At 34.6% G+C, this 12,947-nt stretch overlaps 1 protein-coding gene across 1 annotated transcript; it reads left to right on the plus strand.

Moving 5' to 3' along the window:
- Positions 1-1,022: 1,022 nt before the first annotated feature.
- Positions 1,023-12,935, plus strand: LOC122019969 (protein disulfide isomerase-like 1-5). The gene is made up of 12 exons (XM_042577637.1): positions 1,023-1,852; positions 5,015-5,144; positions 8,290-8,455; positions 9,340-9,458; positions 10,029-10,109; positions 10,191-10,277; positions 10,858-10,929; positions 11,021-11,089; positions 11,649-11,726; positions 11,825-11,959; positions 12,461-12,514; positions 12,596-12,935. The coding sequence occupies exons 1-12, from the start codon at positions 1,347-1,349 to the stop codon at positions 12,713-12,715; spliced, it is 1,617 nt and encodes a 538-aa protein (XP_042433571.1). The 5' UTR covers positions 1,023-1,346; the 3' UTR covers positions 12,716-12,935.
- Positions 12,936-12,947: the final 12 nt, after the last annotated feature.

The following is a 12,947-nucleotide window of genomic DNA, read 5'->3' on the forward strand; positions in this document are numbered from 1 at the left end:
AGGATCATTTTTACAAAATAAGGAGGGATTGAGAGAGATGTCTTACATAGAATACAAACAGGATGGGTGAAATGGAGGGGAGCGTCGGGTGTTTTATGTGACCGTAAAATACCTCTTAAACTTAAAGGTAAGTTCTATAAAACCGTAGTTAGACCTGCAATGTTATATGAAGCTGAATGTTGGGCTATGACTCGAGCACATGAGCATAAGATGAGAGTTGCAGAGATGATGATGTTAAGGTGGATGTGTGGACATACGAAGATGGACAAAATAAGGAATGAGAGCATTAGAGAGAAAGTCGGAGTTGCATCTATTGAGGACAAACTCCGAGAGACACGTTTAAGATGGTACGGACATGTACTTAGATGACCAATAAATGTTCCAGTTAGGCGATGTGAAACCATGATAAACATGCATATCAAACGAGGAAGAGGACGATCAAAAAAGACTTGGTTAGCAACAATAAAATAAGATAAAATTTATTTAAATATAGATGATAATATAATAGGAGATAGAACTTAATGACGTAAAAGAATTCATACAGCCGACTCCACCTAATGGAAAAAGACTTGATTGTTATTGTATAATTTTTAATTCGGATTGAAAACGTATAATAATATATCAAGTCGAATATATTTAATTGAGATTCAATATGATATATCATGTGTTTATGTTTCAATTCAAATAAAAAATTATAATTTTTTAAAATTTATGATATAACATGTTATTGCTGATCTAGTGCGGTTAGTGATCCTCTAAGATCAATATATTGTTACTTATCTTCGAAGATATATGTACCTCCCTAATAGGTCCTTTTGGATAAGTCTAGTGATTAGTATATGAGGTGTTGTCATTATGAAATCTAGGATTTGAATATCAATAAAATCAAGATAAATATCTCTTTTACGTGTTAATTATTATTTCAAAAGTTAATAATTATCCGTGATTCCGTATTACCTTTAGCTTTGACGGCGGATTGACGGTCGAAGACTTGGGAAAGTGTTCAATTCGACAGCGAGAGTCCACGGTAATCCAATCCATCCCCATATTTCACGGCGAGATATCATGCATGCATGCATCGATTGATCGATTTGAAAACGAAACATGTCCTTTGTTGCAGCCACGATCCATCCCCACATTTCATGGCAAGGACTGCCGTCGGCATCTCACCTTCTCCTTCTCTCAAATCTCCTTCTCCACCGCATTCCAATCTAATCTAATCAGTAATCACCCTGTCAAATTTTCGTCTTTCCCCCAATCTTCCATCAAATCTGCATTTTCTTCGTTTTCCCCGAAATTGGTAAGCAAAAAGTAGTCTTTTAGGTTCCTTCAAGACGTCTTCCGCCATGCCCGTTTCGGAAAGATTTGTGCTTGCCACTCTTCTGCTCCTTTTCCTGCTTCAACCTCTTGTACTATCTTCCGCATCCGTAATCGACGACGCGGAAGACGACCTCGAGGGGCTTGAGGAGCTCCTGGCGATCGATCTGGAGGAAGAACAGGAGAAGGGCGCCGGCGGCGGCACACTGAACAAGCTGTCTGAGGCCGAAATTCTGCGCCGCGCTCAAAAGATCGTTGTAGAGCTCGGCAATGAAAACGCCGAGAAGGTGGTTCGCTCCAGCGCGGCCGTGCTGCTGCTTGGTTATACCCCTTGGTGCCCCAGGAGCGCCGAGCTGATGCCAAAGTTTGTAGAGGCCGCGACCGTGCTTAGGGAGATGGGAAGCAATCTCGTTGTGGCGAAGCTCGACGCGGAGAGGCACGAGAAGGCTGCGAACCTTCTTGGAATCAAGGGATTTCCGACCATACTCCTCTTCATCGATGGGTCGCCGCTGACTTATAAGGGTGGATTTACCAAGTAAAAGATCTCTTCTTTTCTTTCTTGATGTTGACTGAAAATGCGTGTAGTTTTCGTTTCTTGGTACCAAGAGTGTTGCAGATTTAGATATGCTATCTTTGTTTTGGAGTGATTGTTTTAGTATCAAACTGTATCTTTGTTTGATAGACCTTTCTCAAAAAATACTGATAGGAATAGGTTATTTATCTAACATTGTTATTGTGTTACTTACCACGTTTGTATTCCATGCATTTTATTTTATTTTTTGATGACTTCATATAGTTTCTGAACTTTGTTTCAGGAGATTGAAACATTTTGCTAAATGTGGTAGTCTGTGTAAGAGTGGTTACATTCTCTAAATCAAGATATTCATTTTATCTTCTGTGCAAATTTGCATTCTTTTGTTACCTTGAGAAAGTGTTAGGTTATGGTGTTAGGATCAGTGGAAGGTACTACTGACAAAAAAGCATGACAGTGAGACTAAATATATTTGTTAGTATAACTTTGTTTCTCTTTCACTTATGCAAGACTAAATAGATTTGTTAGTATTCAATTCATGTTTGTGTGTTTGTTCATGTTAAAGTTAGCATGACAGTAAGAAGTAAGAATTATAAGCAAACACAAAAAGTTGAACCATGCTAACAAAGTATCTTTTAATGTGGTTTAGACCTTGGTCTTATTCCAAGGCCTAGCATCTGTTAGTTGAATCAATTTCACAATTTCTCTATGAAAATTTTCCTTGGATGAGGTAGAGAAACCTTGTATAGAAAATATATTGTTAGGACTGGTAGGTATGTGGTTGGATGGGTAGAGAGGGTGGTAATTAGCATTTGATCTTACAAATGCAAATCTTACTCTTGCTAATACCTAAGCAAGCAAGGTCAATTAGATATAATTAATGCAATATAAATAATCAAAGTAAGACCACCTAGTGGGACAAGGCTTGGTGGTGGTGGTGGTGGTGGTTGTTGTTGTTGTAAATAATCAAAGCAAGAATACAAATGCTAACATGTCAATGTAATGTGATTTAAAATCTTCGTTTATACTCCACAACCTATAACTATTCGACTAGTCACTCCCCAAATCCCACTAGCTTTCTCCTTCTCGGATTATTTCTAGAGATGGAGAATCTCTTTCAATAATCTTTTTACAAGATTAAGATAAAATAAACCTTGAAAGATTAAGGATTTGAGTACTAAGAGAGAGCTCAAAAGATTAGAAGAATAAGCATTAATGTTGACCTTTGAATGCCCTCCTTAGTCCTCCTTTTCTAGACTTCAAACATTTTCATCTTTACTTTTTGTTATGTTGTTCTAGTGCCAATCAGTCGATTCACAATCACTGTCGCTATAGTCACCAAGTCACCTCAATGACTTTCTCAGTGGGCTTGCTTCCAATATTGGTCAACTGCTTAACTATAATAGACCATCGGCTGCATCACTGTAGCTCATATGTCATCTGATCATCATAGTCCAACTTTGTTAGATCAACAATTACCTTTTGACTTTCTCACAGTTATTTTCTGATTGGCAGATCAACATTAGGATACCTTACAACTTGATGTTTGCTCATACAACTATCTCCCTTTATGTGGTTGTAAGTCTATTAGATGCACCAAATTCTCAGTTTATTCCTTGTGCCATCATTCACTCTTCACTTACGTATCTACTTCTCCAGTTGTTGCCAATGTTATCACCTTAACAATCCTCATCCTGTGGTCCCTTGGATGTCCTATAACATCCTTCTCTTATCTCTAACAAACCTCGAGCCAACCATCAACGGTGGTCATGCTAAGTCTCTGTGTGTACTGTGTATTCAGCCAAGTCCTTTCTTGTCTTCATACACATTAAAATATAAGAAAAACTTAACTTAAATTCTTTTCTTAATACATTAAACCACTTAGTTGAACTCAACCACTTAGGGCACGATTGCACAAACTTAAATCTTTCAATCTTCTTTGAAAGATTGAAACTTTAAGAACAAAGGTAGGTATTACTATGGCTTATAGAAGAAGCCTTCCGGGTGCCTCGAGTTGCATTTATCTCCAGCACACAAAGCAAAAAATCAAGGTTGGTATGATATTCATGCACAAGTACCGAGGATGAACATACCATTGCTTATATAGACAAGCCACGCGGCTATTTAAGGATTACCATTCAAACTTGTCCAGTCAACTGAAATCATGTTCAATTGACTCAAATTCAAATCAAAGAGCCGCTGCCATGATTTTATTGGCAGTTGAATCAACTCAAGAAAGCTCCAATCAGTTAGATCCCTTGTTTAGTCAACTCAAGCTTAACAGAATGCATTATGTTTGCGACTAGCCAACTTGAATTCCAATTGACTCATCAGTTGACTCAATCTTTTTGAGGATGCTTGTTTACTCACTTATGCCTTTGTAAAGCTTTAGAATCGAGCTTGGTCACCAACAACAACTAGGAAACCTTGTTCCTACATCGAAGGCTCTCTATAAGCTATATTATTACTTGCCTAAAATACGTGAACCTGAGATTGCATTCACGTGTGACTCTCATAGTTCACTATGTCTTCACCAATTTGCCCAAGACTCAAATGTCTGAAGGACTTTATGTCCAAAAGTTGTGTTTAGGTCTTCCACAGGTCCCAAAAGTCACACTTAATGGATTGCATTTGCTTGCTCAAAGATCTTGCTTTCGTACTACCAATGCCCAAAAGACAATGAATGCAGGACATCCTTACCTAAAAGACAACACTTGCAAGACATAATCTACTCGCCCAAAAGCCTTATTTTCAGGACTTTACAGCTTCGCTATTCGCTCAAAGGTCTTCCGTGACTTATGGTCCATCAGATGTCCCATATCATCATTCTCTGATTTCATTTAAACTCAATCTGCAACTTGCCAAGTCAGATTCAGTGCACACATTAGACACATAAGCAAACCTAACTTAAAGGCTTTGCCACACATCAAAACATGTTGGTCGAATTTGACCACTTGGGACACGACTGTATTGACAGATTGTGTGTCGTGCACATTGCACAATAAATAGGTCATTCCAAACAGATTAACATTTTCCTTTGTTTTCTGCTTGTCTTTGCAAGTATAGCTGCTCATAATTGTTTTGGCTCTATTGTCAACAAATCTTGCCCTTGGAATTTTTTTAATCAGATAATTACTAAAATGGAATTTCTTCTTCTAAATCCAGGGAGGAGATATTGATTTGGGTGAGAAAGAAGACTGGTGCTCCTGTTATTAGATTATCCTCTTTAGATGCAGCTGAGGACTTCTTAAGACAACATCAGACTTTTATCATCGGTCACTTTGAAAATTATGAAGTATGTGATTGATCCACTTATAGAATTAGAACTCACCTTTATGGTGCCATCACTTAGACTTGATTTTTGCCTTTTGTAAATTGCTGATTTCAGGTAGAATCACTCAGATTTTTTTTAACTGTACAGAAACGTCAGTAAAATGTATTAGAGCTTTTATTTCATGCTGAAACTATTAAGTGAGAGGAAATCAAGTTATTTGATTGCAAACATATATTCATCAATATTTAGTAAACTTGGATTGAAGGCATGTTGGCATTTTCTAGGTTTCCTTAAAAATGGAGAATTTTAGTTTTCTCATGTTGACTTTTTGAATCTTGGAAAGGTGAATTTTGCTTGTACATTGTGCTCTCACTTTTTTCATCGCAATATTTATTTTTACCAATACCTTGGTTAGTTAGATCAAATCTCCTATGTTCAGGCTAATTTGCATGTTATTCTTTCCTATTTAATTACTTTGATATCTCAATCAGTTATCACATATATTTGAATTGTGAGAATTAAATTAAATTATAAGCACAGTAATCCAGTAACTAAAAGATTATGCAATGATAAGCCTGCATGATGTATTGGAGTATGAGCTAGGTTCTTGGTAGGGAGGTGAAGCCACTCTTTTTGACCTCACGTAACAGTTCCTAGTCCAGTTATGTTTAAGCCATTTGGACTGTTGTGTGTTCAGAAGCCTCCCTTTTCATTCTATTCGCATTATGTTGAAACAGTTGAGAACTATAGCCATCAATAGTATTGGATTGTGGACTTTATGTAATGCAAATTAGGAAAGAAATTGAAGAATTATTTGAGATTGGCGTGTGATCAATAAATGTTAAATTTGATTTTGCCATATGGTAATTTAGAGTCAATTAGTATTTTCTCTTTTGATAATAATTAGGGGATAATTATAATCTCAATTAGAGTTTACCACTTTGGAACTTTGGAAAGGAAAAGATCATCATCCTTTTGTCCTCATTGCGTTTAAATATTGTTCAAATTGTATTGTATTATTACACATGTAGGAAAAACTTGTGCCTTTACATCCCATCGTTGAATCCTCATGAGCCCCGGAAAGATAGGACTTTATCTTACAATTAACATGGACCAATTAGAACTATTATTCAATCTAAGTAGTGGTAGGCTGATTTTCAAAAATGACATATTTTATTCTGTGCACTAAAACAAACGATGCATCTTAAATAGTCAAATTGTTCTTTAGCAAAATTGTTCGATTACGTAAGTTACCCATGTTTGTAGTGTCAGATAGGATGAAAAATTTGTTAATTATTTTTGGAAAACTTATGGAAAATGTTTGCTACCCAATTTAAGTTTTCATCTACCTTCCATTGACTTAGGTTGTTAAATGTAGTTTAAAAAACATTTTAAGATTCTTATTAGGCAAAAATTGGGTATCTAGGACTGAATCTTGCCATTTATTGAATTTGCTTTCAATAATTTAGTAAATTGATTTACTGGTTATAGTCCATTCAAATCGTGTGTAGGGTTGAAAGCTTGTCAATTTGTTAACCTAATTCCCTTACCTACCAGCTACCACTTCCCATTCATGTAAGTCGGTTGGGAGTGTTTTTTAAACATATTAGAGAGATCCATATCAACTCACGAGTAAAATCACACTGAGTAGTAATGCTAATATAAATTAAGCAAATGTACGCCATCAGTTTGAGTACAGTATACTAGATTGTGCTTGCTCGTATTTGCACTAAATAATTTTCTAAAACTCTTTTAAAAAGTTTTATGTCCACTCCTCTGGTCCATTCCAAATTGTAAGGAAACTTGGTACTAATATATAAGTTGTTGACTTGCATGTGAATATAAGTCTAATTGTCAATATCGAGGGCTTCTGCCATATCGGGGCACATTCTCTTCCTCTTTATGTGTTGTTTTTTCCCTACAAATCACCCATTGCAAGCTCCTACACTCCTATAGACAAAGCTTTCTCATAAAATTGAGCGCATTATGGACTCCAAGACGGTGATATCTGTAGAAACACCATCTTGGAAGGACTCGCTAGTACCTAGTTTGTTGGAAAGGGCTTCCAATGATTGAGTATGCTTGGATCACTAAGGATGAGTTTTAATGCTTTGATCTCGAGTTTCTTGACGACCCCACCTAGTGGGATAAGGTCTGGTTGTTGTTGTTGTTGTTGTTATTGTTGATCTCAAGCTTCTTCATAGATAGAGCAACAATCATCTGACTTAGCTAGAGAGGTGCTTCCATTTTGCACCTATGTATGACACAATTGGACTTGAATATCTCCCTACTTAATGGAGTCAAGTTCTTCTTAGTGGGAGAGAATAATGTAAATTAAGAAAGAAATTGAAGAACTATTTAAGATTGGTGCGTTTGCAAAAATATTGGGAAAGAAACAAAATAATTATTCAAGATTGGAGCATTTGTAACTGATTTTGAATTTGATTTTATCATTTGGTAATTTAGAGTCAATTAGTATTTTCTATTTTAGTAATAATCAAGAAATCATTATTATCCAATTCGAAACTACTGCATTTCCCTATTTAGAACACATTTATTTTGAGTCAAATTTATAAAAGAAATCATTAAGTTATGTAATTTTCATCTTAAATTAGTAACAATTTCCTATTTAGCTTCTCTGTGAGAGAGTTGTTCCCCTTGGTGAGATTTGTGTTCTTTTTTGTTTGTTGTGTTATGTCATTGTAGTATTGTGACATATTGTCTAAGAAACAAAAAAAAAATATATAGCTTCTGCTAGCTGCTTATTTTGACCTTTGAAGAGTTTTTTTTTTCCCTTCATTTTTGTGCTAGTACTAGCAAACATCTAATTTCTATTTTTCTACCTTCAATAACTTATTTCTATTCTACCTGTTTCCATCAGCTAGATCGATTATCCAATATGTTATGATTTTGAAAGCTCTTCTTTTCTATGGGGTCTGAGAATTGTAAAAGCTTAAGTGATGATAAACTAACATGATGAATTAGTGAATGTTTGAGAGAAAGTGAAACTATTTTTGAATTTCTTTCCTAGTCCTATTTTGTTTAGGCCTGCAGGACTGTTGGGCTTTCAGAATCACCCTTTTTCATCAGGATTTACTAACATGGTATTTGGAAATTGGAAATGGAAGATCGATACAAATCCTGATACTTCTGAATTGTTTTTCAGGGATCAGAATATGATGAATTTGTAAAAGCAGCGGCTACAGATAATGAAATTCAGTTTGTCGAAACCATTGACAACTCCATAGCTATGCTTCTGTTCCCAGATGTTAGATTGGATAAAAGATTCTTAGGACTTGTGAAAAGTGAACCTGAAAGATTTGAGAAATTTGGTAAGTTGGTGTTTCATGTTAGCATAGACATTTGCCTTGGCTTGGTGACAGATGAGAACTGGAAACTTGAATTGTTTCCAGAAAGAAAGATATTATGTGAATTTATATGTAGTATAATGTTAGTTTTACATTTTATTTTGTATAAAAGTATTGTCAGGTATCATTTTGAGTGTCTACATCTTTGGTATAGCATCACTTTTTGCAAGCAGGATATGGGAGTTAGTTATCCCATGTTGCTCCTTTATTTTGTGCTTCTTGTATTTACGAGATACATTGACACCCATGTAAAGTATTAAAATATGTGCCTGTGTTTCATGATCTAATTTTCTGGTTATTGTGTAGGACCTGCATATGATGGCATTATGAGTCAAGAAATTAGTGGCATTTCTTTGGATTTATGAGACAAGAAATTAGTAGCCTTTCTTTGGATATAATGGTTCCCATGTTTCTTTTGCTCATGAATTCTTTTAATGAATGTAATATCAAACTAGGTCTGCTTCATCTGTTCAACATGAGTTTTGCCTGTCATATTTAGAGATGGTTCTGTACCACTGCAAAACATGAGTTTTGTTTGATTCTAATGCATTTTGTATCAAAGAAGGTTTGTTTCATTCGATACCAACTTTTGACTATGGTTATATTACCATCTTCAGAGGTGACTCTGTAGATGTCATGGTCAAAATAAGTCACATACCAGAGTTTGTTCAGTATGCTTCTTATTTTATCAAATTCATGTGGTTGACTTATAGTTCACTCAAATTTTCATTCTGCATTGTCTTGGTGTTTTTGTTTTTTTTTTAAATAATATTTGCAATATAAAATGTCAAAGATATTTTGTTACAATCATATTATTTTATTTAAACAATTTTTTTTTTTTTTTGCAGATGACAATTTTGAGGAGCATAAGATCTTGCAGTTCATAGAATACAATAAATTTCCTTTAGTTACTGAATTGACTGAACAAAATTCTGTTAGAGTATACTCCAGTACCATTAAACTCCAGGTTGTTGTTGCTCCTTTGTTATTGCAAACTCTATGTAGCAATTCTATGTCTCAGAAAAATTGTATTTGATATTAGAATGAATTAAAGAGAACAATGTTGGAAGCAAGCCAACTGTTTAGATTGAGTAGCATGCAAAATTTTCATTGTCCTGGGTAGGCTCTAATTCCTTCGAAGATGGTGTAAAATTCAAATTTTGTCAAACCTTGTATTGTATCTGACCTCTCTTGACGAATTGTCTACTAACATAGCATTATTCTTGTGATATTAGGATTTCTTGTTTGAGGGGAGAGGAACCCAATTTAAAATTGCCAATTCAATTTAGATTAGGACAATTGTCGAACACAATAGTTTGTGAAGCTATCATATACATTTAAAACCAAGAACAATAGTTCACTTAAATTATAGAAAGTTGAATGAAACCCATCTTTGATAAAGCCTAAGAGAGTTAAAAGCTAACTGTTACCTAACTGAAGATGTAAAAATGTTCAGTAAAGATGGCTGAATCATAAATGTAAATTGTGTTAATAACTTCATGTCTGACAAATTAATCTCAGTTTGATTTCTTTCTAGGTTTTTATTTTTGCAACTCCTGATGATTTTGAAGGTCTTCGCCCACTGATTCTAGATGTTGCAAAATCTTATAAGGGAAATGTATGTAAGATTGTACTGCTTCTTAAAGTATATTTCTTACTTGGGTTTCCTGACCTTTGATTATATTGCTTAATGATGCAGATAATGTTTATACATTTAGACAATACACAAGACGACCTGGCAAAACCATTTATGAGTCTATATGGACTTGAATCTGTTGAGCCTATTGTAAGTTTTCTATCACTTGATTTTGTTATCTGTAATGCTCATCATGAGCTCTGAAACACATAATACAACTTTATTGGCAAAGATAACTTCTACACACAAGTGAGATGTTTCTTTTGTTTTGTAATTGTTAGAGGTGGAAATAAAATATTTATTTAGTTTTGAAATGGAGATGAGACTCGATCCAAATTTTGTGGAGACACTGAATCAGAGGCAAAACAAACTCCAATTTTTTTTACTCACCTCACCCAGGTTCAGATTTCTTGTTTTAGATTGATTGGAGCAAAATTCCATCATGACCAAGCTGGACCAAGTTCAGACCATGGCCGGTCACACAAATGAGGAATAGCAGGCTCAAGAGCACATATTATCACCAAAACTATAAGAGAATAAGCAAAGAAAATAATAAATGGGGGTTTCAAATTCATGACTAGTGCTATTTCAATTTTTTTAATCCAATTTATAAATTTATGATTTATGATATTTCACAAACTAGGACTATAATATTGCAGATGTATGGTGATCATGATCAAATTAGTTGTCATGATTAAATTATTTATGAGGTTATTTCTTTGATGCACAGGTAACTGCATTTGATAATAGGATTGGTTCCAAGTACTTGCTGGAAGCAGATCTTGCGCGGGACAATTTGGAAGTATGTTGTGCTAGTCGGGCATATTTCAATTTTTTACTGAACACCTAAAGCTGGACCCTTCTATATTGTATTGTTTGGGTCAACTTTGCAGGAGTTCTGTAGTGGACTTCTTCACGGTACTTTGCGACCATACTTCAAGTCAGAACCAATTCCAAATGAAGTACGTTTTGTATACACAATATTCACATCACTCATCTTGCTATACTTTTTTAAATGATATTATTTCCTACATGCAATTTTTTTAGAACATTTAAAATTACAATTTTGTGAAATTTTTTTTTCTCTGATAAGGAAATTTGTTGACGTGAAAGGATTTCTTTTTTACATTTTAAAATCACCAGAAACTACATGAACATGAATGCACTGGTGATATGATAATAGTGTGGTTTATGCATGATCGTGATTATAGATTTATTTTTTCCTTAATAAGTTATTAGTATAATTAATTAGAAATAATCCATCCAGAAAAGTACCCTACTATATTTCCATGTGAATCAAAGTATCCAGCATTAAGGTAATTATTAATTCAACATCTACCATATAAATCATTAGCCAAATTTACCATTCAATTAAGATCATCATTCTACTTTGACTTTCTATATGATTTACTTGGTTCCCATGAATTTTGATGGAAATTTCTTTCAAGTAAAATACTCATGCTGTTTGGTTTATTGCTTTCATGCTTCAAGTCTGTTCTTTTTCTTTCATGAAAAACACAGAAGGGGATGATTGAGAAAGTTGTCGGTAAGACGTTCAGTGCTTCTGTCTTGGAAAGTGCAGAAAGTGTTTTTTTAGAGGTATTTGCTTTGCTTTTTTTTTTTATTTAAATATTTTTGCTGCGCTGCTGAAACATTTTCTCACATGTTGCTCATAAATACTTTGTTTTGAACTATAGGTCTACACACCCTGGTGCATTGATTGCGACGCTACTAGCAAGCAAGTACAGAAATTAGCCAAGCACTTTAAAGGGATGGAGAATTTGAAATTTGCCAGAATAGATGCTTCTTCAAATGAACACCCGAAGCTGGAGGTACAAAATTCAAGCATTGTAAAAACAATAGCGAAAAGAATAGGGAAACAAGATCATCAATTCTTTATAGTTGCCTTTAGTTTTTCCGTATGCTGATAATTATTTATCATATAAACTGGAGTAGATTCTTTATTAGTGATTAGAGAGAGTGTTTTCCTTTGTTTACGCATAAGATAGGAATAATTTTCAATTTTCTGAAACTCCAACACATTATTAGTACATTATTACACGGTCCAAATTCGATTCAAATGTTTGCATTCAGCTTCACCTATCAAAAAAGGAACTCCTGTATATGTACATGTATCTAGTAACCTGAACCTTCTATATTGATACCAGCCTTCTATATTGTTCATAATTCATCGAAACCTTTGAGTGTTAGCTTTAAGTATTTGCTTAAATAAGTAGCAATCTCTCGTCTGGACTTGGGAATAATACCTAGCATTTTCTCTGACATCTTAACTTCATGATTTGAGTCTGGCAATTTTTGTATATTGATCCCAGATAAACAACTACCCAACGCTTCTACTCTATCCAGCCGGGGACAAGTCGAATCCAGTATGTATTGCTAGATATTATTACTTCCTATCGATTACGATTGCTTTCTGTCTGTACTAATAAATGCCTAGCAATTTCCAGATCAAAGTTTCCAAGAAGTCAAGCTTGAAGGATTTGGTTACCTTCATAAAAATGAATGTTAAAGCAGATGAAGACAGAGGAATCCTGGACAAGAATGGGGATAAGAAACAGGAATTGTGATCAACAAAATGTTACATGCAGATTCTTATGATTTTGTAGTGTTGTGATTTTTTTTTCCTTCTCCAGATGAGTTTTACAAAATTGCAAACGAAGCTCTAGTTTTTAAATTCTCATCGGAAAGTTATAACTAAATGCATACAGTTCTGTATCATTGCAAAAACATGACACTGTGTTTTAACTTGCAGTTCCTGCACCTAAGCCTGTAGATTGTGTTTCTATATAGTCCATAGCA

The sequence above is a fragment of the Zingiber officinale genome, chromosome 9A (genome assembly GCF_018446385.1).
Source record: "Zingiber officinale cultivar Zhangliang chromosome 9A, Zo_v1.1, whole genome shotgun sequence".
In the NCBI taxonomy this organism is placed as follows: domain Eukaryota; kingdom Viridiplantae; phylum Streptophyta; class Magnoliopsida; order Zingiberales; family Zingiberaceae; genus Zingiber; species Zingiber officinale.

Coding starts and splice junctions, on each gene's coding strand:
- LOC122019969 (XM_042577637.1), top strand. CDS start 1,347: ATGCCCGTTTCGGAAAGATTTGTGCTTGCCACTCTTCTGCTCCTTTTC. Junction 10,110..10,190: donor CAAAATCTTATAAGGGAAAT/GTATGTAAGATT, acceptor TTAATGATGCAG/ATAATGTTTATACATTTAGA. Junction 11,727..11,824: donor CAGAAAGTGTTTTTTTAGAG/GTATTTGCTTTG, acceptor TTTGAACTATAG/GTCTACACACCCTGGTGCAT.